The following is a 24877-nucleotide window of genomic DNA, read 5'->3' on the forward strand; positions in this document are numbered from 1 at the left end:
TGGGAAGGTGGGAAAGAATTGAGCTATCCAAGACCCAAAGGATCTTGTAAGTGTTCGCCTGCAACTATAAGCTTTGATTATGATCTAAATGCTGGTCTGGAGACAGCCAATATCCAATGGAGGGTCCGAAGTGGATTTAAATAATGTCCTTTCAGATTCGCAGTTCTCACACCAGAGAAACAGAGATGAATGGCTTTCCCTGCTATGGAGAAGAAGGGCACAAAGAGCCCACAAAATATTCTGTCTGGCCTTGGTGTCTTTTATCAGGATGTAGCAAGAAGCATTACTTGGAGGAGCTGGAGGCTGGGATACAATGGGCTAAGATTTGTATGTATGGAAAGAAGCAGAGCGAAGGCCTAAACAATTGTAGGAGAGAAGAAAGGGATATGACCACAGAATTTAGGAAGTGAAGAGAAACTGTACAGCCAATACAGCTACATATCTTTGGCCACAGTAAATACGTTCCTTTGGAAACTAGTTGCACCTAAATGATTTTGTTACACATTCAGCGTGCTGTAGAGACCTAGCACCTGCTGTTAACACAGTGGTTTGCACAGGTAAGCAAGCTTGTGAACAGTGTGTGCTACTGAGCTGGCAGTTTAAACTAACAGATACTAGAACATGCTAGATTTCAGCTGGCTAAAGCCCTAATGGATTCCTGTGTTTTCTTACTTTTCCTCCTGCCTCTTACAAAGATTGGAGAGAATGGTAAAGAGACGCTCTAACCAAATAGTAACACCTTCAAACATCTTGATTTCCAAATTACAGTGAGTAGTAAATATATTCAGATTTCACTAAAACTATCTCAGGGGTATGAGTTAATCATATTGAACTGTCCGTTCATTGGAGTTGCAACCATTTGCACCAGCCAAGAACGAAGATCCTCATTCACAGAAGTGCTGAGAACCTGCTGCTCCAGTTGAAGTGGCTGGGAGAGGCAGGCTGTCATCACGTCTGGCAGTCAGACCATGTGTGATTCAGTCTGAGGCTCTCAAATCAGCAGCCTTTATGCATTAACTTGGCTGTGACTTGCATTGGGGGGAATCTGCTTTGAATGATACACTATAGCACATTGCTGGACGCCAATCCTGCATGAAGTCCTACCTTCTCTTCAAAAACACGGACTGTTTCTTAACAGGTCTTTACTAACGTGGAGCTCTATACATGCAGTGTTCAAAGATCTTTGAAAGAAGTTCTTCAACTTCCACAGGCCCCTTGTGCCCAGGCTAAGTGTTTGTACACATCCCTCCCAGGGCAGAATGAATCAAATCCTACCTGCTCTCCACTGGGGTAAGATTTCCTAGATTTAAATGAACAAATGTTGGCAGTGATGCAAGCAAGGTTCATACTGTAGTGGGGGAGGCAGAAGTATCAGCCTGGAAAAGGTTCAGTGTTTGTTTTTAAATCCCAGAAGAAACATGTGATGTATCTGGGATTTAGAAAAAAACAGAGCAGCATATCAGCAACCACACAGAAACAGCTATATGTCAGAGATCAGCTGCTCTTTAAAAGCCTAAAGGATGCAGCAGGTCTCTCATGAGTTCTTCCTCCCTCTGTTTCTTGTGTACGCATGTAACACACGGTAAGTCTGTTCTGTGCTTCCTCTGTCTGCTGAGAGGCCCAAGCAAATAAAAGTCCTAACTGAGATTGCTAATTGTGCCAAAACATAAACATGGGCTTACACAGCTTGTAAGCTTAGTGCCTTATTACTCACCATTGCAAACGTAAGCACAAGCTTGTTTGCAGCAGTCAGGTCTAAAGAGCAGATCCAGCATGTACTGAAGTTAGTGGGAGCTTTTCCACAAACATTAACGTCCTTTGGATTCAATCTGCAGGACTGGATTAGTTCTGGTCTCGGTGGAACCTGTGACAAAATTGTATACATTAGTCATAGCAGGACCCATGGCCTCAGCTCTGTTCCTGACACCCTTAAAGCCATCCAAAGGGATCCCAGCAGCACTGAAAGCAGTCACTTCCATATAATCTGAGCCACTCATGGACTTTTTTTTTCCCTTTCATCATTATGGGAAGCTGCTTTCCCTCAAAAAAACCTCAGACAGGTGTCTTTTCCAGTGTACTTGGCAGGTCACCAAGTTCAGGCTATTTTGAACCAAATGGAATGAAAGATTTTGTGAGGGAGAAGCCTGCCAAGCCCCACTCTTTTCCAGAGAGGGAATTTGGACAGATACCACATCCTGCTGATCCCAGCTGTGGCAGCATGGCCAGGGGAGCAAGAAAGACCCTCACAGATGACTCAGAACCAACAAGTTACATTACATCCAAAGACAATGGGCTGTTCGTGCAAATCCCCAGGTACTCAAGTTATGCAGTCCCAAAGAAATGCCCTTGCTCACTGAGCTGCCTTTTTCTGCAAGCGCCATGCTGTCAAAACCCCAATCTAGCATGTGACCGAGTACTTTGCCAAATGGAGTTTATTATAAACTTGTTTAAAAAAATCCAGGACACTTAGAGGCTAAGGGGTTGTTTAGAACTACGATTAATTTGTAGCTGAGGCTACAGTTTTCAGGTTCCAGAGAGGTATTATTCAGTATAGACAAGGATTTTTATGTGTGTATATATGTATCTATTTTATGCCTATTTTATACATATATACATGTAAATATCAGGCAAAAACTTCCAAAGTAGACACTGAGAAGAGAGGCAAGATACAAACTTTTATGTCCAACATGAAAGAAACAAAACCACCCTATCCCTGTCACAGGAAAGTTATATACATACATAGCATTACACTGCTGATTTGATTTGTGCTGTCTCATTTTATTTCATATTTCTTTTTTAAAAGAATGAAAACTTTAAGCCAAAACCATCTGGAAGAATCGGCAACAGGAACATAACTGGATTTGTTTCCTAATACTCTTCAGGGGACTGTGCAGCTTTAGAACTGTCTTGTGTTTTACCTCCCTGAGTTTAGACAGCAGAGTTAATTCTCTACAGACTTCTGCTGCGGGTTTCCAGGCTGGAGGAGAAGGGCCTTGGCTTTACTGTACCACAGATTTTTTTTTCTTTTTTTCCTTTCTCAACTGCCACTAGAATTTTTGGAGCCCAAAGGTCTTCCTGTGTTAAAGGGCCAGTAAATGACACGTGTCTCTTTTTCTTCCCTCTTAACTGAAAGCAGACTGTAACGCGTTCTGTACAGCATTGGGTTGCGGGTCAAAAAAAAACACTGCTCTCCAGAAAAGTGCTTAAACACATGCTTAAGTTGGCTGTTTGGCCTTAATGAATCAAAGTTAAATGCTTTTGAGAGTCAGGGCCCTTGTATGCCGGTACACTGAGAACCGCCTCAGATACACTCTCACCCAGGCAAATATTACGGTGTTAAATGGCTCATACATCAGGCTCATGCACTACATACATTACTGCCGTGTGAATTAGCTTGGTCTTTTCGTAATGGTTTTTATCTGTGGTACCGGTGTATGCTTCCAACGGGGCTGGCCCGCATATTACGACCCAACGACATCTAACCCCGCTGCAGCCAGGTTTCACGGGTTTTGAACAACTGCAGCACATGGGCAGAGCTGTGTTAGGTGGCTGTGTACCTGACCGCCAGTGCCCAGGGTGATCCGTGCTATGCGGGAAGGTCACGCAGGGCTGGACGGGGTCCGGCCGAGACCCGCTCCACACCACACTCCAGACAGGGCCCTGGCTCCTGCTGCCCTCGGCGCCCGCTCCCCACAGAGCCACCCAGTGCACGGGCAGCAGCTCAGGGGCCTTACCCGTAGCGGAGGCAGACCACGACAGGGAGCTCAGAGCCTCCTCCCCGCCGACCGCTACCACTCAGCCCCGGAAAGCGGAGGAGGGGAGGGCGGGAGAAAGGCCGAGGCGAAGGCGGCGCCTGCCCCTTTGAGGCACCGCCCGCGCGCGCGAACGCCTCTTTTTGGCTCTCGGGCCTCGCCGTAGCGCTCCCAGGAGAGAGCGGCATTGTGCAGCCTTTGGCCCGGACCGCGCATGCGCTGTCCCACATTCCCCCGCCTGGTGGCCCCGGAGCTGCCGCCGCCGCGTCCCCCCCTCCCCTCCCGCGGCCGCGCTCCTCCTCGCCGCGGAGGAGGCGGCGCTGCCGCCGCCGGCCCCCCTTCCCTCCCCCTTCCCCCGGTAAGTCACCGAGAGGCGCGGGGGCGGGCCGGCTCCCCTCCCGTCTCCTCACCGCCGGGTTCCCGCACCGCCGTTCCCCGCGCGCGGCGCCGCCTCCCCTCAGGCAGCGCGCGGAGCCCGCTCCCCCACCCCCGCCTCCTTCCTCGCGGGGGGCGCGCGCCGGGCCCGGCCCTGCCTCGCGCCGCCACCCTCCCGCCTTCACCTCCCGCGCGGGGACCCCCGGGCCGGCGCGCGCCGCGGGCGGTGCAGGCGCGCGTGCATGCGGGCGGTTCCGCAGCCGTGCGGGGCTGCAGCGGGCGTGCCGGGGAGCTCCGCGCCACCCCCCCCCCCCCCCCGCGAAAGTTTGGGGTCCCCGCGGGGAACTTGCCTCCCCCGAGCGCGGCGGGGCGAGGGCGGGCGGGGAAGGGGCGTTTGTAGCCGGCGGCCGGGGCGCTGGTGGCCGGTGGGCGTGTCGGTGCCGCCTGCCCGGCGGCGGGGGCCGTGCCGGTGCTGGGCGTTCGCCCTCGGGCGGGGGAGCCGGGTGCCGGCGGGGTGCTGGCGCTCGGGTCGGTGCGGGAGGGTGCTGCGGTGCAGGCGGCGCTGAGCGCGGGCAGCAGGATGCGTGCTCGCCGAAGTTCCCAGATGGGTTCCGGATGAAGAGAATCTGATCTGCATCAGAAAACTTTAATTTCTTATTGCCGCGACCAGTGTTTTATCGGCGCTGGGGAGAGGGCTTATTAAAGCACGCAGGCAATGGTAGCGCTCTGCTCTGCGCCCTCCCTTCCCCTTCTGAGAAGGAGATGCTTAAAATGCCAGTAGTGGCTGGAAGAGCAAATGTTATTGCTGCCAAATCCGCTGCCACCCGCAAAAAGATCGGTAGCAGTGGTGGGATATTGTGAGCGCACTTTGGAGACAAATCCTTACAGTCTGAGCGGGAGGTTATTCTGTTACCAAGCTGAACTGTAGCTGAGCTGCAATGGAGATTGTTCCCTCTGCAGCATCAGCCCTGATTACCGAATACTGGCACAGCACTTTGTCGGGTTTTGTTACAGAAAGCAAGTCTGGTGAGACTAATACAAGGCTGGCTTTCAGTCAGGTGGTGGTCTCAGGCGGAGAAGGGTAGGATTTGATGCTCAAAACGTTTAGGAGGGAAACGTGAGACTGAAATACTTGAATTCTGAGGTGGAAAGAATCTAGTTGGGTCTTAAGCTGTGGAAATGCCTGTTATTTTTTGTGTTCATTATGATCTTGTATTCTGTACCTTAACAAATCTGAAAAAAAGGCCTTGGGCTGTTCCTTCCACCTTTTGTACAATCTGTTATATTTACTGTGTACTAAGTACTTAGAAGGATTTTGGGGAGTATGATAGAAAAGAACCCTGCCACACCTAAAGGCTATTCTGCTTTATTTCTATTTGGAATGGAGCAGAGTGGAGAAAAGCTTTCCAAGAAGTGATGAAAGGCCATGGCTTGGGCTCTTGGTCTTGCACGTTAGCGGGTCTGAAGGCCTAAAATACTGCTGTGTTGCTGAACAGATACAGAATGTGGGTTTTCTTACTGGTTTCTGGTGACCTGCAGTTAGGCTAATTTCATTCTTCTAGAATCTTTTTGACAGCTAATGAGAATATTTTGTTTTTCTTCCAGGCTTTCATTTCAGTGCGGTTCTCCTCTCTGGCAGGGGCTGCCTTTTGAAGCAGCACATTCATTCTCCCCTTCAAGCACCATAAGTCTCATTTGCCAGCTTCAGAACCATGGCAACAGAAGAAAAGAAGCCAGATGCAGAATCCACCAAAACACAATCTACTCCTTCCTCCTCAACCAATCAGAGCAAGGTGTGTGTGGGGCTCTGAACAATATCCATGTAAATATACATGGCAACTACCTGCATATTCAACGGGCAAACCGGAATTAGAGAATTGAATTCTAATATAGATGAAGAACTTCTCCAGATTTCTGCTTCTGCTCTTGTCTCGAGCTGAAAATGTGCTGAGGATTTTATGGGGAAAACGAATGGAGTACAGCCTCTTCTGTCGTGCTAGGGTTTTTTTGGTTTAGTGGAAGTTCTTGCTAACGAAATACTTCTTGTCACTTTGAGCATTAGAAGGGCAGGTTTGTTGTATCCTTGGAGTGCCTAGTGGTGACTGGAGAATTGGTGAATCCATGATCATAGTTGCAAAGTGGGGAGGTAGTCGTTACTCAGATTCTTTGAAGCCTGCAGATGCTCAAAGGAGATGTTACTGTCTAACCATGAAGCCTTCACAAAGGGTGAAAAGGGGAAAAAAAAAAAAGGTATTTTAGGGGTACGGAGGAATTCACCTGCGATTTTAATTTATGATAAGGATGAAGACTGCAAACACTTAAAAGCATTACACAGATCAGTACCAAGAATATTATCTTGATCTACCAAGCACTTTATGGTTGGACTACTGGATTACTCTCACCTGTTTGTTATTGGCTTGGATGAAATTCATACCAAGGATGAGTTGTTGTTGTTGTACATTGCAGCAGTAAGGCACTGCTGGCCCAGGCAGCCAGGGTGGTTGTTTTGTTTTGTTGTTTGTTTGAATTTGGAGAAGGGGGGGGGGGGGGGGAAATGTAGACGCTGGAATCTCTATTACAGTGAGCATTCATGCAGTCCATTACTGTGTACTGACCCAGCCTGATACAGAGCTTGTCACTGAGATACTAAATTTGGAATTTATTCAATTCATTCATATATATTTTTCTTACAGCCTGCACCAGTAAAACCAAACTATGCTCTAAAGTTCACGTTAGCGGGACATACCAAGGCAGTCTCATCAGTAAAGTTTAGTCCTAATGGAGAGTGGCTAGCCAGCTCCTGTAAGTATTGCTTTCTTTTTATCTCTTCTAAAACATGCAAATGTGGGCCTTGGAGAACTGCCTGTCTTTAGTGTTACCTTCATCAGATGGAGGAGGGATGTAGTGTCATGGTTTTTCTTAAAAGGAGCAATACCAAAGCTGTCAGTCTTTGAGATAATATGCTTTAAGCTTTTTAAGTTCTGTTACTTTGAACACTGGATCTTCTATGTGTTGCCAAGTTGGAGAGTCCTCACCTGTTCAGCTTTCTTTACTGAGCAAACGGGCAAAAGCAAACACAGGATTCTTTTCCTGTGCAAAGGAAACCCTTGCGCTTTTTTGTATCGCTAAAGACATAGCTTAAGCTTTTAAATTAAACTTTATGTACAGTATCTGCAGGCAAAAGCTTCGCTCTGGGAAATAAGGAAGGTAGCTTTGCGCTACTAGACTGGACTGTAGAGTGTGGTGTGGCAGACTGGCCCCACGCTTCTGTCTGGTGTGCCTGTGGTGTTTAGTAAGTCAGAGCCTTCGATCACCCTGGTGAAGTGTGCAGAAGGTTATTATAAATAGTGTTTCACTACTTGCTCTCTTAAGCGGTGGATCAAGTCCTCTTCCTGTCAGCTTTGGTATTTCCTAAAATTTTTTTGGTAGTCAATGTTGCTTGACAGCTTTCCTTTGAAAATGTGTTTATATGACCCTCAGTGAGCCAGACAGGATCCATATATAAGGAAAGGGAGATTGGAAAGAAGAATGTGGTTGAATAAGATGGTGAGGGCCACTCAAACGTCTTCCAGCCATGGGAATGACTTAGGTCTTTGGCTTAACTGCAAGTTGCCTTAATAAGACCAGTGCAGTGTATCATATATAAATCATTTTTATGTTCAAATATCCTAATGAAAGTCCCCTCTCTCCCCCCCCCAGGTTTTCCAACCTCTACCTCTGGCAAATACCAACCTTTTTCTTTGGCGTGTTTTGCAAGTTAACATGGATAATATGTCTGGGGTTTTGCAGGCATTAATTCAGTCCAGCTCGTGGTGTAATTTTTGTTCTTCTTGAGCAAAAGCGTTTCAGCATTCCTCGTGGAACAGTGCTACTTTTACCACTGGCAATCTGAAACAAAAGTAGAAACCCAAGTTGTCATCAGAGAAACTAAAGCGGCTGGAGACTCTCTGCATTCCAGGCAGTTTATGTAATCTCAGCTGCTGCAGCTTGGCATGTACAAAAATGTTCTTTACCAATTACATATTACCTTATACACTTCTGTCTGCTTGGGGAGGGAGAGCTACCCAGTGTTTGCGGAGACGTAGTTAACATATTTCTTTCCACCAGGAAGGGGTAGCTCTATCTGTTAGTGCTGTTAATCTCTTAACTGGCACGTTCTTTTCCAGCTGCTGACAAACTCATTAAAATTTGGGGAGCATATGATGGCAAGTTTGAAAAAACAATATCTGGTCATAAACTGGTAAGTATGAGGAGATTACTGTGCGCTTGAATACGAATTTACTTGCAAAGAATTTTGCTTTCTTTTCCTCATCCAGAAATTTCCGTTCTTGGTTGGTTTGACTTGTGTAGAAGGTTTGTTCTTTACTCTCGTTTTGTACTTCTTTGTTTATACAGTCCTGTGCAACAGCCTGGGACTGGAATTGCTGAAGTAATACCAGGTCAGGCTGGAAATATGGGTGAAGCGCAGGCTGACAATGGAGTACCTACAGTGTACGCTACCTAGCCATTTTCTGGAGTCCCTCCATTTTGGGAACACCAACCTCAGACATGGGGCAGTGCCGTCTTGGGTGAAAATCCCTATAAACTCTTAAGGCTGTGTCCTGTTCCATCTTTCCTTTGTATGTGGAGCAGAATGGCTTGCCTTTTAAGGAGATTGAATTTTTCTTGTGGGTTTGCCTACATAAACACAACACTTACTCATTCTGCAAAGTTCTAAAGAAAACGCAAACTCCCAAACCCTTTGGTTTTGTTTTCTAAAGTTTTTTACATGCTGAAGTTTCATAAGCAAAAATGAAGATTCACCAGAAGAAAAACCAGTAGAATCTTGTTCTTCTCCAGCTTTTAGGGGCTCAGACATTAAAGAGCAAGCCATTTGTCATGAAGAGAAGCCGCTTACTCAGATTAGTTTAGATAGCATACTGTTTATGAATTTCAAGAAAGGGTGCTGGTGGCCACAGTAAGAGCTATGTGAATAAGCCATTGATGTTTTTGGAGTATATGGCTCAGCTTAAAATGAACAAATGTCAAAGGAGCTCTTAGCCCAGTCAAATCAATGAATTCCCAACTCTCAATGCTGAATTTTCTTTCAAGCTTCAGCTGTGAAGATAATGTGCAGTCTGTGTTTTCCATTTTCCTGTGTCAGTGAACAGAGCTGAGGAGATAATTGTTTTCCTTTTGTTTTAGGGTATCTCTGATGTTGCTTGGTCATCAGATTCCAACCTTCTTGTCTCTGCCTCCGACGATAAAACTCTCAAAATATGGGATGTAAGCTCGGTAAGGGCAGAAACTATTATTTACCTTTCTTTTCCCCAGCGTTGTCATCTTAACTCATGTTCTTCTAAGAGACAGCCTTGATGTGCTATGATGAGAGAAGGTAGAGTTTTAAGCACTGGCTCCTCTTTGGGTAATACTCACTCTTTCCTGCTTATAATGGACTGTAAGGATGAGTGAGTTATGCTGTCTGCTTTTGGAAAGAGGGGGATCCTTATGGGTACCATGAGGAGTCTGGTTACCTTCTGAGAGCGCTTAAGCCTTATGGTGGCAGTGCAACTGCAGGCTTCATTTCTGAAAGCAGCCTCTCAGATGAAACCTTTTTGTAACTTCTTATCATAGCTTCACTTGTCTTTGCTTCTCTCCCCCTTCTTTTTCTGCAATTACAATGAGAACTGGATAATTTGGTTGAGTTTTGATTAGGTATGTTAAACTGCTTGGTTCTCCTTAATTGCCCAAAGGGTTTGTAACTTGGCTGCAGTCATTAAAAATGTGGGGTTTTTTTCTTTCCTGTTGTTTTGCTGTAGCTGGTTCTCTGCCTATCTAAATCTGGGGTTAGAGATGGTTTCTTTGTGTACTGCACAGCGATTAACCTTAATGCAGCTTATCTGAATGCATTTATGGCGTTGAAGGATGCTGTATATTTGACTCCGCTAAATTTTATTTCAGGGTAAGTGCTTAAAGACATTGAAAGGGCACAGTAACTACGTTTTCTGCTGCAACTTCAACCCTCAGTCAAACCTCATCGTTTCTGGATCAGTAAGTGATTAATTTTTTTTTTTCTTTGTTCAAAGCAAGTACTGCGCACCCCTGTCACCCAGCAGTAAGGGGACAGACAGGTTCTTTAAGGGATCCTTGGCAGAATGATGATGGCACTAAATCGCAGTTACAATTAAAGCTTTATTTTCTTAACAGGATATTATGATCAGTATAGCACAGAATTCATTATTAGAATGGCAGAGGGTTTCTATAAGCAGAATCAATGTAGTACAATTTATAGGTAGCGTAATACAGAATTAATGATAGCACTTAAAATTTCTAATCACCTAGATTCTAACTTAACTCGAAGTATGACTGCTAATCACCTGGACCCTCCGCAGATCAGGTCAGATCTTAATACATGTTTAGCTGTATCAATGTAACAGTCATAATCTAGACTCGAAAATCATATAAAATAAAAGAATGCAAGTCACTCATGCAATCCTTGGAGGAAGCAGGTGATGGTGGGGGTGTCCCTGGCTACCGCGGTGGTCATGGTCTCACTGTCCAGCAGCAGTTCTGGTCCAGGTTCCCTGCTTAGGACTTGTAACTGCTTGATTTTGTAGACAGGGCTCTGTATGCTGTTACGCTTCCCTGTTCTGTGATGGGGTGGTCACAACCACTCACTTGGCCAGGTGCCTGGGACCTTCAAGGATGGTGAGGAAGGGAGCAATTGGCCTGGCACCCAGGCATCTTGAGGCCGATAGGGAAGGGAAAAAGAAATCTGTTTGATTTGTCTGCTTGGTTCGCAGGACCTTCAGCACCCAATAATGAGGGAAAGGGAACGAATACGTGACCTGCTCAGTCACAGAGAATGGCTGCTTGCCTTATAAAATGGCATTAGTTATGCTAGCCACGTTACCAAGGGCTGGGAGCAGGGGGTACTGCTCACAACCCCTTTACTATTTCAATTTTCTGTCTCCCTCCACAAACACAGCTTGCAGTCAGGTAACTGTACAGTGCCACTGCTGTCTTGTGCTTGGGGACACAGTCAAGCCCTTAACCCGTCCTCCACATGCAGGTTTCCTGCACGGAGAGGAAGAGTTCAGGGAGCTATGTTCCCTGTCTATTATTTTTGCCCTGTGTGGTGCTTGTGTCCTAGGCTTTCTCATGCAGCTGCAGTGCAGCTGGAGGAAGGCACGTGCATCTAGTCAAGCTATAACACCTTGCATGCCTTGAATAGGTGCATCATTAAACCACCTTGTGCATTTCTTCAATCTTCAGTTTGACGAAAGCGTGAGGATATGGGATGTGAAAACAGGGAAGTGCCTCAAGACATTGCCTGCTCATTCTGACCCAGTTTCAGCTGTAAGTCCCTTCTGACAAACGAACATGTTAACATGCTTATTTTGTTTAGCAGAGCTCCTCTCTTACCTCTGTTTGTAGAGAAGTGGGTTTGTGCTCTAACTCTTATTATCAAGCCCTTACACAGTGTAGTGGGTGGGCTGTGGTGGATTTGCCGGGGGTCATTGCTCAAGGAGAATGAAATGAGCAGCGTTTTCTGTAAGATCGATACCGGTTTTGTCTTGGATGTTAATATGGGGAGCAGTGAATAGGGGTGTGCCAGTCATGCCTGAGTCTAGCAGTCTGATGCTGGGGCACGGATTTGTGGTCACCTGAGGATCAGAGAACAGCCTCTACGTCTGTTGCTTTCGTGTTGTTCCAAGCTATTACTGAAGTCCAGAGCAGGGTAGTTCCATAATACGCTCCGTTTCAAATCTCATTCATTTAATAGGTAAAAGGAGCTTGGAATACTGCAGTATCCATCCAAATGAAGGAAAAACAGAGGGTGTTCAACTCTTAATATTTTTGAAATTAAGGAAACTGAAAAAAAATTTGAGCCTCAGATGCGCTTGTGTAGAAGATATTTCACCCTTAAAAATGACCGTTAGTAGTAATTATTCTTTAAAATAGCAGTATTTGAGGTGTAGTTCAAGGGAGTAAATTGACCTTAAAACATACATGTGTAACTTCCATGCCCTTAAAACTATAAAGTACTATCTCCAGGTTTAATACTGCTGTTATTTGAGCAGCTAATGCTGTCTGAACAGGGTATCTGTGTGTTCATGTGTTCTTCTTAGCTTCTGAAGAAACATGTGTTCCAGTTCCTGATGCTTAAATAAAGAGCTGTAGTTAACATCCATTCCTCTTTATAATTATGCCAGACAGACTGGGGGGGAAGAGTCTTCGTTTTGATCATGTTACCCATCTAAACTTGTGCATATTGTTTGACTTTCTGCTTCTATCCACGTGAATTGCAGTGTCAGTAATGGAAGATAAGTACTTTGAGTGGGGCTTAAAAATTTGATCTTTGTGAACATCGATAAAGTTATTATTCCCCTTCTGTGATATTACAGGTGCATTTTAATCGTGATGGATCCCTGATAGTGTCAAGTAGCTATGATGGACTCTGGTAAGTGGCTATTTCTTGTCTGTGGCACTGTTCAAACCTTCTGCATTTAAACAAAAGGACTTTTTTCAAAAGCTTGTCTTTTTAATGTTAAAATTAGAACAAAGACTTCAAAACCAATAGTGATGATTCTCATGTGTTTTTAATAGTCGAATCTGGGATACAGCATCAGGCCAGTGCTTGAAAACACTGATTGGTAAGTAGGAATACTTCTTGTTTGTGCTCTGTTCTTCACTGTTAAGTTGTGACGTAAATATTCCGCACCGTTGCTGTGAACAGTGGCTTCCTTAAACTCTATTTTGCTGTCTTCTTACCATTCTGTTAGTACGCGGTTGTCCTCCTATTTATTGCAATAAGGAACTGTCCTCTTACATGAATGGAAACTTGCTTAAGCTTTGAGTGCTGTGTAGTATAGATGGGCAAATGAGAGTTTTCAAAAATTTTCTACCATTCAGCTGTGTAGTGCTTGCTGTGTAGCAGTTCAAAATGGCAACGACAAAGTAGTTTGTGCTGTTGGATGTGATGAAAACAGGTAGTCTGACTACAGAAGCTGTCTGTTTTTATTGCAGAATGCATGAGGCATCTTGTGAATATAGCTAATGAAAGGAAACCACCTGTTAGGCATGTGTTCCTTAGTCCTTCATATTCTTATAGAGCGTTACATGGGCAAGTTATAGGGCACTGCAAATCAGTGGCATGTATTCTAATACAATGATTTTTGAAAGGTAGAGATACAATCGTGCTCTGGTAAGTATTGATGTAAGGAAGGAAAGTTCAGTTACAAAGGGTTATTTAAAAATGTTTGTGAGAAAAATGCTTAATATCCTTTTTTTAAAATTACTGAAAACAATTACCTTTCTTACACCTCTCTCTTTCTTGGAGTACCAAGGGATGACAAAACTGAAAGCTTGTTTCAGTGAAACAACTAACAACAAATTCTTGTCAAAAGAAATTCTCTGTCAATGAGACAATGCAACTGTGCACTATTTAATATCACTTTTATTTTCACTGTAGATGATGATAACCCTCCTGTGTCTTTTGTGAAATTCTCCCCAAATGGCAAATACATACTAGCTGCAACTTTGGACAAGTAAGTATTTAAAAAAAAAAAAAAAAAAAGAAGAAAACCCCATAGACTTTGAAATGTTTGAGTATCAGATAAAACTTCATTTTGCTGCTGTTTAGCTGTTGTAGTAATGATATTACACAGGTTTGTATATACTATCAAACTTGAAAAGCCTGCAAGGTCTTGTGCTTTGCTAATGGCGCAGGCAGGACTTTAAAGTCTTGGCACTGCATAGTGACTGCAACACCCATTCATTCCTTCTTGTACCTTTCAAAACCTCAGCATTTCCTTGCATTAATCGTATGATGCTCTTGTAACATTGAGAAACTGAAAATCTTGCTTATAAAAGGCTGCAATATATAAATAACTTTGTGTAAGGCATAAAAGCAGTGCAGGTGGGCTGATTGTATTGAGAATGATTCACCTGGAGAATTTCCATGCAGCTACTAAGAAGGGATTAGCTGGTCTATCATCTCCATTCACAGACGGTAATGATGCTGTTGCTTTCATGAGACCTTCCTTTCCTAGGTCATGAGGTTGATGCCCTCCCTGTCTGAGCATCTTTGTACAAAAGATACCACAGACTGTTGCCTGCCTTTTTCAACTAGTCAATGAAAAGCAGAGAAAAGCCAGGTTAGGCTCCCTGAGGAAGAGAAAGGGGACTGTCTTGCAAGCTCTGGCAGTAGCCTGGGTATCAGTACAGATGGTCTGTATCTGGACATGCATGGGGCTTGCTTAGTCTGTGGAAGAGCCTAGTGCTTGCCTGAAACAAGTGACTCGCTTCATGTCCAAACTGTATTCAGTGGCGTGCTTATTCACTTGCTCTGCACTGGCTTAAGCTTGAATGGGTTGAGGATGCTTCAGTCCAGTGTTTACTCCCCTGAAACACCCTGGTGCAGGACTGCAAGTTGAAAAATTAGGGCAGCGTGTGTGTATTTTGGTCAGTATCTACTTTCAGCAGGATTTGATTTTAAAACAGCTGGGGGAAAGGGGATAGTTTGATTCTAGTGGGTTTCTCCCCCTGAGAAAGATGATGTCTAATGAGATGTGTATGAATCTTTTGGATGCATTGGGAGTTGGGGGATGTCTGCCAAACCACCTTATCCTCCCTCACTGTAATTTGTCTGTTATCCTGTCCATCGTTTCCCTAGTTGTCTGGTCATTATTTATAAAGAAACTTGCAGGTGTGGGGAAATATTTAAATACACCCTTTTTTATGGATGAGGATATGAATGGCATGGCAGTAAAATTGATACTTTGGGGTTAACTAACGTGGCATTCCAAAGCCAGGCTAAAGTGATCCATGTAGACTTTAAGAACTCTGGTATGGAGAAACTTCTACTGCTGCTAGGAAATTGTTAGATGAAAAAAACCCAAGAACTAAAATCTTTGTTTTTATGTTGTTTTCTAGCACTCTTAAACTTTGGGACTACAGCAAAGGAAAGGTAAAAACAATCCTGTCTCACTATGTAGACTTACCTAAGCTTACAGGAAAATCTGGATTTCATATGTGCTCTTTAAACTTGCTTAATGTTTTATGAGTACTGTAAAAAAAAATTGTTAGGACCCCGTTATTGGAGAGGACAAACTTTTAGCAGGGCCTGTTGCGATAGGACAAGGGGTAATGGTTTTAAACTAAATGAGGATAGATTTAGACTAGATATAAGGAAGAAATTTTTTACAATGCGGGTGGTGAAACACTGGAACAGGCTGCCCAGAGAGGTGGTAGGTGCCCCATCCCTGGAAACATTCAAGGTCAGGTTGGATGGGGTTCTGAGCAACCTGATCTAGTTGAAGATGTCTCTGCTCATTGTGGGGGGTTTGGTCTAGATGACCTTTAAAGATCCCTTCCAACCCAAGCTGTTTTATGATTCTATGACTAAAGATGCCTTTGGGGAGAAGAAAAAAAAAAGTATTGGGCTCCTGCATATCCCCGACACATTAAGTAAAACTCTATTTCTGCTTTTTTTCTTTTATGAACAATGAATTGCTGTTGCTGTCTTTCTCTGTGGTAATGTGACAAATTTAGGGCTTTTTTTTTTCCGCTTCAAAATTGTTTAGTGTTCTAGGGCAGAGATGCCCTCTGCATCCTCTAGATAAGTTGACAGGGTGGGAAACACAGGCAGATATATTTGGTCTTTTCTGCCAAGAGAGATTGTCCTTGTCTGAGAGAACTCCCTCCCAGCTGTATTAATGTCTTGTGGCTCTTCACTTTCAGTGCCTGAAGACGTACACAGGACACAAAAATGAGAAGTACTGCATATTTGCAAATTTCTCCGTTACTGGTGGAAAGGTTAGTGTTTATTTCAGATGCTTTTTACTGATGTGCAGTTTTTACTCCTTTTCTGTGTAGAAGAAATAGTAGCTTGGGGATGGAAACCTCCTCTGGTGGGTGCTGGTTCACAGGTGCCATAGTGCAGTAGGAGAAGAGGGTGTCCTAGGAAAGTCCCTCCGAGCACCTCTGATGTCTGTGTTTCTAGGCGGGCCTGCTGTCCCATATCAGGGTCCTGCCACTGCAGCGGTAGAAAATGACTTTCCTGCAGCAGGAGAGTGGCTGCTTGTGTATCGGTTCGCCATAGCCACCCAGTAGTCAGCCATCAGACGATAGGTTGGAGTGTTCTGGCTGAGATGATGGAACAAATCAGCAGAGATTAAGTCCTTACACAGAACCACCGTAGCCCTTTTCGCTCCGTTAGTTTTCCTGCTCCGACATAAGCAGGGTGGAACAAAGCTTTCTGCTGTCTATGTGCACTGAATAGAGCCTGAGAGAGAATGAACCGCATCAAGCAGGAAGTTCCTTTTCATATGATGACAATGAAATGTTTGCTGAATAATAGCAGTTAGATATAGATGAGAAAGATTAAAATAACTATGTTTTTTTTTCTCTGCCCCTCCAGTGGATCGTGTCTGGTTCAGAAGACAACCTGGTTTATATTTGGAACCTTCAGACAAAAGAGATTGTACAGAAATTACAAGGACACACAGGTGTGGAAAAGGATTTTGTTTTTATTGATGTCAGCTTGTAATGAGGGCTTAGCTTGGGCATTCTCTCTCTGATGTTTAGTTTTGACTGTTGGACTCATAAATCTTTGACTGGCTGAAGCTTAATTGAACCCTAGGAGTTCACTCCTTTTTATGAAGGGTTTTTTATGGGCATTGCAAGTGTTTATTCTTTCACTGCGAGAACTTTGACATCAGCTTACAAAAGAGATTTCCTTGAGTTCAGAACTGGTTGAGATACTTAAGCGTAATATTAGTAGTGTTGCTTATTAATACCTTCCAAAGCTGCAGCTCTTGAAAGGATGAGGACTGATGTGGTCCTGCTGTTTGTAAATGTCTGTATGTATGCCTGTTCTTGAAGGCAGAGTTGAACATCTATTGAGATGTCACCTGATGGATCCTTCAGTCTGAATCCCGTAAGAGAGTAGCACGTTCACTGTACCGACTAGAAGGAATTGGGCTGTGAAATCTAAGCATGCTTGTTCCTTTGCAGGACCATTGGTTTGGACTGTAAGTGGGGGCAGCGGCAGCAGATTTTCATTTTCAGGCTAGGGCAAGGCTCTGAAGATGAAGTGCTATCTAGGCATTGAATAGGATGTTGGAAATACCTTAAATGGAAAGAAAAAACTGAGCTGGGTTTTTATTAGCTGTGTCTGAAATAATATGCCAAGACTTGCCTGTGAAGTAAGCAAGAACTAGAATCTAGAGAGTTCTCACATTGTGAAACCTGTCAAACGCTTTCCAACTACTACTCTCAATTCTTTTTTGCTAGTATTTCCTCTCACAGAGAAGCAATAGTTGGAAAATATTTATGAATAATGCATTTGTAATTCTGCTACAAGGAAACAGTAACTTGGCTATGCTGTTTTTAAAATGCAGAGCAATACACACTCATTTTCAAAATGCCCTCTATGAACCAGATTTCATTGCTGTAAATAATAATATTTGTATATTTTTTCTTTTTGCTTAGATGTTGTAATCTCAACAGCTTGTCACCCAACAGAAAACATCATTGCATCAGCGGCACTAGAAAACGACAAAACAATTAAACTGTGGAAGAGTGACTGTTAAACGTTCCAGTATCACTTTAGAGACTGTCAGGAAAAAATGTTTTTAAAAAAATATTAAAAAACCACATGAGAATAATAAATCCAGTTTGGCAGGAAACCTGAAGAATATTTGATAAAGTGGTTTCTGTTAGTCTTGGCCCAAAGAAAACGTCTTAGCTCTTTGCTAGAACCGGGCAACGTGGTGGAAAAAAAAAAAAAAAGATGCAGTGTCTCCTTTTCTTGCCTAATCTTTTGGCAGACAAATGGATCATTCTGACATCGCGTTAGAAGTGTCAGCCTTGTATTGGACACCCCAAAGATACTGTACATTATGGTGGCATTAATTCTGGGCACTGTTGCTGCTTAAGGAAGAGCTGCCAGTCTACTTTGTAACAGTAAGTTAAGTCACGAGCCTAGAGATGTGTGGAATTTTTTTAAATGTCTAATTTTTTTATTTTTTTCCAGACTGTAGGTTCTAGTCTCTTGGGAAGTTTCTGTATTGTTTTAAATAGGAGTACTGCATCTTTAAGGGTGCTTCATTTTAAACACTCAGCTCAAACTTTGTGACCAAATAAAACCATGCAGTTCCAGATTTCCCTCTTCCTGCCCCTGACTTGACTCCTGTGGTGAAATCTCCTCTTACCTTCTGTATAGTTGCTTACCTCTTGTTACGTGTGTTTAATAGATGCTGTTCTAGAGCAAAGTTACAGTTCTTCTGTTAACCATTAAAATGAATCCTGCTTGTAGTTGTTCTCAGCATATTTTAATTTTTTTCTCTTCCGGTTATAAAGCAAGCTCACAGAACACTGTAAAGTTATTTCAATGTAAAAAGAAAAAACCCAGACTTTTGTATCTTGAAAATCCATCGTATGAAACTGTATTGATAATGGCATGACTCTGTATCTATTTCAGCGTTGGTATTTCTTTCCCTTTTTGTCATACCCATGTGGTATTTACACATCCAAAAAAATACCATATGCCATAATAAAAAGGTGGGATTTTATGTGTATGCTTGTGGTAAGAGTGTACTGATGTGAAGTGTCTGTGTCCAAAGAAGCCTCCCTTAAAAACACCTTTAGAAGGAAGTATTTCTGTAGCAGCTCCATTGAGTGAGGCGGAGAGGAGGAAGCAAGGAAGAGGAGCAGCATCATGGTGCTTTACATCTGTTGTGGAGAAAGAAGAGGAGCATAACTCAAGTCAAAATTTGTTTAAAGAAAGTGAGAAGATTGAACTGAAAGTGTCCTCAGCAGAGGCAACATTAGTACAAACCCTCCCGGAGACCTTTAGCTAAGGGGAAAGGAATCCTGCTGCCCTCTCCATGCAGAAGGGGCAGGGCAGGCTGAGTGATGATCCAGGATTTAGCTTGTGCTGGTTAAGAATTGCATCGAGGCACAAGTTTTATTGCACCCAGGGAGTTCTGCTGTAAGGGGGTGTTTTGTTCCTGGTGAAGCAAAAGCCCATTTTTTTGGTATCGACCTCATGTGCTGGATAATAGCCGGAAATCAATTACAGTACAAACCTCTCCTCCAGTGGCTGCTCAGAGACTGCCTTGCTTTACCCATAGAGAAGACGACAGCTGCAAGACATGAGGTATAGCTTTTCTTTTTAAAATATAAAAATAGAGTTCATGTTGAGCTGGTGCTAAAATGGCTATTAATAATACCACTGTCTTTTGAGGTTTTTCATTACCCCCAGGAAAGGACACTCTGTCTCTAGACTTAGTGAGCATCACTGCTAAAATAATCAATTTCTTAAAATTTGTGGGGTGTTTTTTTTCAGTCTTTTTCTCACAGGCCAATGAAACTTTTCAATTGCAAGATGTCACTGTGCTGCTTTACCGGTGTGGAGAAGCTGGTATATTACCCCACCACAGCATTTTCATGCAGATTCAGTAATGGTTTGTAGCATGGTACTTCCCGTGTAACTGTGTTTGCGTGAGTGGCTTTGCTTGCCCAGCTGTGCTATGGCTTTCCCTGTCATCCGAGTCAAAGAGCTGCGATGAAGGGAAGTGGTTTCCCTGCTATCAGGAGGAAATCTCTCCAGCAGAGCTATTTTCCCCCAAACTGAAGAGCCCTGTTGTAAAGGATCTACTCTTCTGGCTGTCCTTTGTAAAGGTGTTTAAGTCCCTGGTATCCCACCCGGGAATAACGCGGAGGCCTTTCGGCATGAGCTCTACTTAGCTATAGGTATATCCAGCCTGGCATGTCAGGGCTGGTTTGAGGGTCTGGATTAGCTACTTGTGATGGTTGGCTTGCCCTGCTGTAGTAGGAGAGATACAGCGTTGCTTGTGGTAGGTGCAGGCTGGTAGGGGTTGGAGTATGTTGCAACCCCCTGAGGGAACGTCAGCCCTCACCCTGGGGCTCTGCTCTGGTGGGCGCTTTTAGGCTGAGGAAAAAGATTCTGGGTGAAAAAACGAACTAGGAGGGAGCTGGTTTTTTTTAGGGTTCCCACCCCGGAAAAAACCATGGTTAGATGCCACGAAGTAGGTGGCAGTGCCTTAACCGTATGCGTGTTGTATAGGCCACGAGGGCCTCTTCCATCCTTATCAAGGGGAGTGCTAACCTTCTCTCCTTTCATACAACACAGGATAGCGTCTGCTCCCGTTGCTATTTAAACCTCCGCTGAGCAGCTTTCCATCGGATATGGTGAGGAGAAATTTATGTTCTCTTCCCCTCAGTTTGACACCTCTGTCTGATCCCGATATGCGATTTTTACTCTAATTCCCCTGTGGTACATAAAAACCCTAGAACCCCGTTAAAATAGCACAGACGCGCTCTTTTTGCCGTCTTTTTAATGTATTCATCACTCTCAGCCAATCAAAGCTCAGCGGCCGGATCCTCTTCGCCTGCCTTTGAGACCCCGCCCTGACGAACGGGCGCGCCACTCCGCGGGCGCGTTTCCCGGGGGAGGGCACGTCTGCTTCCGCCTCACTAATGGCGGCAGGAGGGCCTGAGTACCGCGGCAGCACCGGCCCGGAACGCGGGGCCGCCGCCGCCGGTGGGTGGCGAGGAGGGGGTGGGTGCCGCGCGTTGAGCTCTGCCTCCCGCGGGGATGAGCTCTAAAGCAGGATTTGCCGGCGAACCCGTCTAATCTGCGCAGGGTTTAGCCGTCTTTCTGGGTATCCCGAAGGTTTAAGAGGGAACACGAGTGTACCGGGGGATTTGCTAATCAAATTGTTCTCGGTCGGCGGAGGCCGGCCGTTGCCTAACGTGCTCCCGGTGCCCCTGGGCTGATAAATCTCTCGGCATTGCATCAAGGCCAATGACAAGTGGAAAGAAATGTACACGGGTTCCAGATGTGGAAGCAGTTGCAGAGGTGGGTTTTTTCCCCCCCTCTTCTAAAGGTCTTTGTCTTCTGCATCCCAAAGGAATAATAAACCCAAAGCAAACGTCTGGCTAAATCAGCGCCAGCAGCACCCCAAACCGGCCCCGGGAGCTGCTTCGGGGCCAGGGTGATGTTCCCCCCGGGGTTACCCACCCCAGCATCCCGCCGCCGATGCCAGGTTTAGCACACTGCGTTGTCCCTTGGCCCCACCGGCTCTCCCTGGGCCTGATGGACTTGATGATCTTACAGGTCTTTTCCAACCTTAGTGATTCTGTGATTCCCGCTCGGTTCCCTGCGGGAAGGGCCAGGCGGTGCCATGTGCCGCTGGCGGAGGAGCCGCTTTGCCGGATGAGGCCGCGGAGCCAGGTGCTGCGCCCAGAGGTGTGCATGGCCCCGGACGCACCGGCTGCGCGGAGCTGCTGCAGCAGAGCCCAGGCTGCTCCTGGCCACCCCTTCCAGATACCCATGAGTTTATTAAGGGATTAAAAGTTAGTTTCCCCTCCTTATTGAATGCTCTGATTTATGCACGCGTTTAAATCAATCCTATTTCCTGCGTTTTATCCCTTCTCCCTGAGGCTTTCAGGCTTTGCTGTGTTAGACATTTGTTATAATCACATTGTTTTGAGGCAAGTGAGACACCGTGGGTGGTTTAAGTGATTTGAATAAATGAGCTGCATCACTTCGGCACTTCTCCCAGGTGCTAATTGCCCCTCCTGACCTGTAGATGCCCATACTTGGGCAGGTTTGTGCTGCCTCCCAGTGAAATATTAACGAGCGTGCTTGCTAAGGAAGGCGCGGTGCAGAGACGGGGTCCAAGCCCCTGCCTGGCCGGGAGCGGGGTCTGGCAGAGGAGGTGCCCATGGTCTGCCCAGCGGGCTGGGGTGCTGGGTGGGGGGGGTTCAGGTGCTGCTGGCAAGCGGTTGCTGGATGGGCTACATAAGCAGCTTATTTTGTCATTTTAATTTTTTAATCCCATGCATTCGGTCGCGCTCTCTTATTAGTAAGCATTAGCTCCCTAAGTCCCATTAGCTCCACTGAGAGCTGGGGCTTTGCTTGTGGGGACATGGGTGGGGGAGCTAGCTGGGGGCCTGATCCTGCAGCCGGTGACATCCGTGATGCCCCACGTGGCTGCGGGTCTGATCCTGGCCCCGCAGGCTCGGAGCCGTCACAGCTCGGTGCCTTCCTCTGCTGCGCCCCTGGCCCCCTTCCCAAGCCCCGGGCAGCCCCAGCCGGGGTCCCTCCGGAGCCGATGCAAACCGGGGGCTGGCCCCGTTTGGCCTCTCGCTGCTTTATTAAGGCAACTATTTTCTTGTGTGCGGATCTGTGCGACACATTCAAACCCACCTCTCCCTCCGTCAGGTTTTCCCTTTAACCCCACGGCCATCCCCAGGGCTTTACTTTGTTAGAGAATCTCAAGCCTTGGATTTAAAATTAGTTGACTGCTTCTCTTTAATAAAATTATTCCTGCCCTATTTAAATAGCACAATATGTCACAGAAAGCCAGTGGGCCTGTTCATGAAGATGAGGCAGCTCAGAGAGGAGAAAGAGGAGGGGAAAAAAAAAAGTAAACCCACACATCTCCCCAAACCCCTTCTGCCTAATCCAACTGAATTAGAGGATTTCGAAGTGGATTTAAAACTAAATCTTGATTAGGGAGAATTTCTCTCCAAGAGCTGCTGCACGGTAGTATTAATGGGAAGTGATCGTGGACAGAGGAAATAGGACAGAAATAACCGAGGGTAGCACATACGCACTCATGTCTGTGCATGAACTGAAAGAATCGGAGAATTTCTCAAGAGGAAAAGGGAGAAATTAAGCATCGACATAACGCCACTGGGCACCGCAGGGCTGGCCAGAGAAGCGGGGAGCAGCCAGATCTCTGCTGCACCTTTTATTCTGGTGGAGGGTTTTGCAGGTGAAAAGCCAACGGCGTGCACGGCCGGGGGGAAGAGCTGGGAGGAGAGGCGGCCGCTGCCCGCTCCCCCAGACGCCGGTGTTCGTCCTCCGAGCCCCGGGTGGGCTCCGGGAGCCGACCCCCATGCTCTCAGGACACATGCCTGGAGGTGCCCATGGGATCCTCTCTCTGATGACCATGGTCTTCGTCCTCCCAGAGGGTAAGTGCCACCGTCCCCGGGATGTGGAGTGTGCCCGTGCTTTGAAGTTATGGTTGTTCGCATCCTCTCCAAGCCCTGGTTGTTAAGGTGTGATTTTTCCTTGGGATGAATTTGGGGGTGTTCCTGCCCCAAGCGATGTAGCTGCGTGTTGCCGGGTGTTGGTGGTTTTAGGATGGAGCTAATATCATCCCATTTAGAACAAAACGAGGGTATGTGGGTAAAGGAGTGTGGGCCAGGAGCCGGGATCCCCTGGGCTCCCCTTCCCCGGTGCTGCTGGGGCAGGGACTCCCCTCGCCGTGCCCGGCTGTGCGAGGGTGCTCACCCACCTCCCGAAAACCCCGTGGGAGCAGACGAGGCTGGACTCGGGAAGGGCTCCAGGTCGGCATTCAGAGGCAGGGAAAGGTAACGGCAGCAGAAAGGGCAACCTGATTTCTGTTGCTGCGATTAATCAACACAGAGATCAGGTACTGTGTTTGCCTTAAACTCTGGATGATGTAAATGAATATCCTTTGAAGGCTTTGTTTTTTAAAGAAAGCTAAGAAATGGCTTAATTCCCATTCTGGTTTAGGGCAAAGCAATCTTCAGACACAGCCACTGACCCTGCAGGGAAGGATCAAGCTGCTGCCAGTGTGCAAAGCTCTGGGGACACACACCAACACTGCTGTCCTGGGGTCACGGACACGTTGGTTCGCAGTCGCTCTGAACGAGGATTTCTCTTCTGTTTCTGAGTTGTTTTGCCTCCCCGATAGACCCTGCGATAAAAGCAGGACCGCGTTCAGAGAGAAAACCAAACCACACCGATGAAACCACCCCTTGGGCATGAATGACTCCAACATCAGCGCGGCTGAAACTGGAGGAATTTGGTGAAACAGGCAAAAGCTGTTTCCGACAGTGGTCGAGCCTTGGCTCGGTGATGTCTGTGATTGGGAGGTTTCACCTACTCTTTGCAAACCCTGTTTCAAAGCTCCCTTGTTCCCACTACTTGATCCCAGCTCAAATCTCTGGCTAATCTCTGATTTCGCACTGACCTCTAGTGGGAGATGCTTTTATATTTTTTGGGCCCACTGGGTAAACAAGTGGCTTCGGGCTCTGGCTCAGTGCTTAATGCGACTTGGCGAGGCAGAGAGCGCTGCAAAGCTGTTGTTAGAGAGCAGCTAGGAAGGAGCTGAAGTATTTTCCCCCTGGAAAAAGCCAATTCTGTTTCACATGGTTCTTGTTTAGTGTCCGGACTCCAGTGTTATGGCTGCAACATCATCGTTGGCACCAAAAACGTGGACATGGGGTGCTCTAACCCAGAGGTGATCACCTGCTCCCACTCCCACCAGGGCTTCAAACACCGGTTCTGCATTAAGACAGAGAGCGGTGAGTCTGCCCGGGGAGACTGGGGGTGCCTGATCGAGCCGGTGATGCTTGCACCCCAGAGCAAACCTTGCAGCCTTCAAACGGGCCCTGGCCCTGGTGTAAGGCTGGCAGAGCATCCCCCTCCACCCCGGTTGTCACCGCTGTCCCCCAATCCCTGACGTCCGGCGCTGTGCTTGCTTTGCAGTGGTCCTGGGCATCCTGCTGACCAGCGGCTGTGCCACCTCCCGTCACTGCCAGCAGCAGGAGCTGCCGGGGGTCCGCATCCACTGCTGCGACACAGACCTCTGCAACAGCTCCCCCAGAGCCCCCCGGCTGCCCCCCGACTTGGCTGGCGCCTGCCTGCTGCTGCCCTGCGTCCTCGCTGCCCTGCTCCTCTCCTGAGCCCCCCAGGGCTG

At 46.2% G+C, this 24877-nt stretch overlaps 1 protein-coding gene and 1 non-coding gene across 5 annotated transcripts; one reads left to right on the forward strand and one right to left on the reverse strand.

The window, feature by feature from the left end:
- The first annotated feature begins 5737 nt into the window (after window positions 1–5737).
- On the forward strand, window positions 5738–18691 carry WDR5 (WD repeat domain 5). Of its 4 annotated transcripts, none has more exons than XM_009813091.2 (13): window positions 5738–5920; window positions 6821–6929; window positions 8294–8367; window positions 9312–9401; window positions 10068–10157; window positions 11382–11465; window positions 12515–12570; window positions 12717–12763; window positions 13582–13657; window positions 15045–15078; window positions 15852–15926; window positions 16531–16618; window positions 17604–18691. In XM_009813091.2, exons 1-13 carry the CDS (start codon window positions 5840–5842, stop codon window positions 17702–17704), a joined length of 1005 nt encoding a protein of 334 aa, XP_009811393.1. In that variant the 5' UTR covers window positions 5738–5839; the 3' UTR covers window positions 17705–18691. The 4 variants fall into 4 exon arrangements, with proteins under 4 accessions (XP_009811393.1, XP_059684755.1, XP_059684756.1 ...); XM_059828772.1 differs by having other exon boundaries at window positions 11382–11462; XM_059828773.1 differs by having other exon boundaries at window positions 9312–9392.
- Window positions 18692–20138: 1447 nt separating this feature from the next.
- Window positions 20139–20266, reverse strand: LOC132319139 (U6atac minor spliceosomal RNA). Its single transcript, XR_009484455.1, has one exon. It is a non-coding gene; the product is annotated as a U6atac minor spliceosomal RNA (small nuclear RNA).
- Between the last annotated feature and the right edge of the window lie 4611 nt (window positions 20267–24877).

The sequence above is a fragment of the Gavia stellata genome, chromosome 24, assembly GCF_030936135.1.
Source record: "Gavia stellata isolate bGavSte3 chromosome 24, bGavSte3.hap2, whole genome shotgun sequence".
NCBI lineage: Eukaryota > Metazoa > Chordata > Aves > Gaviiformes > Gaviidae > Gavia > Gavia stellata.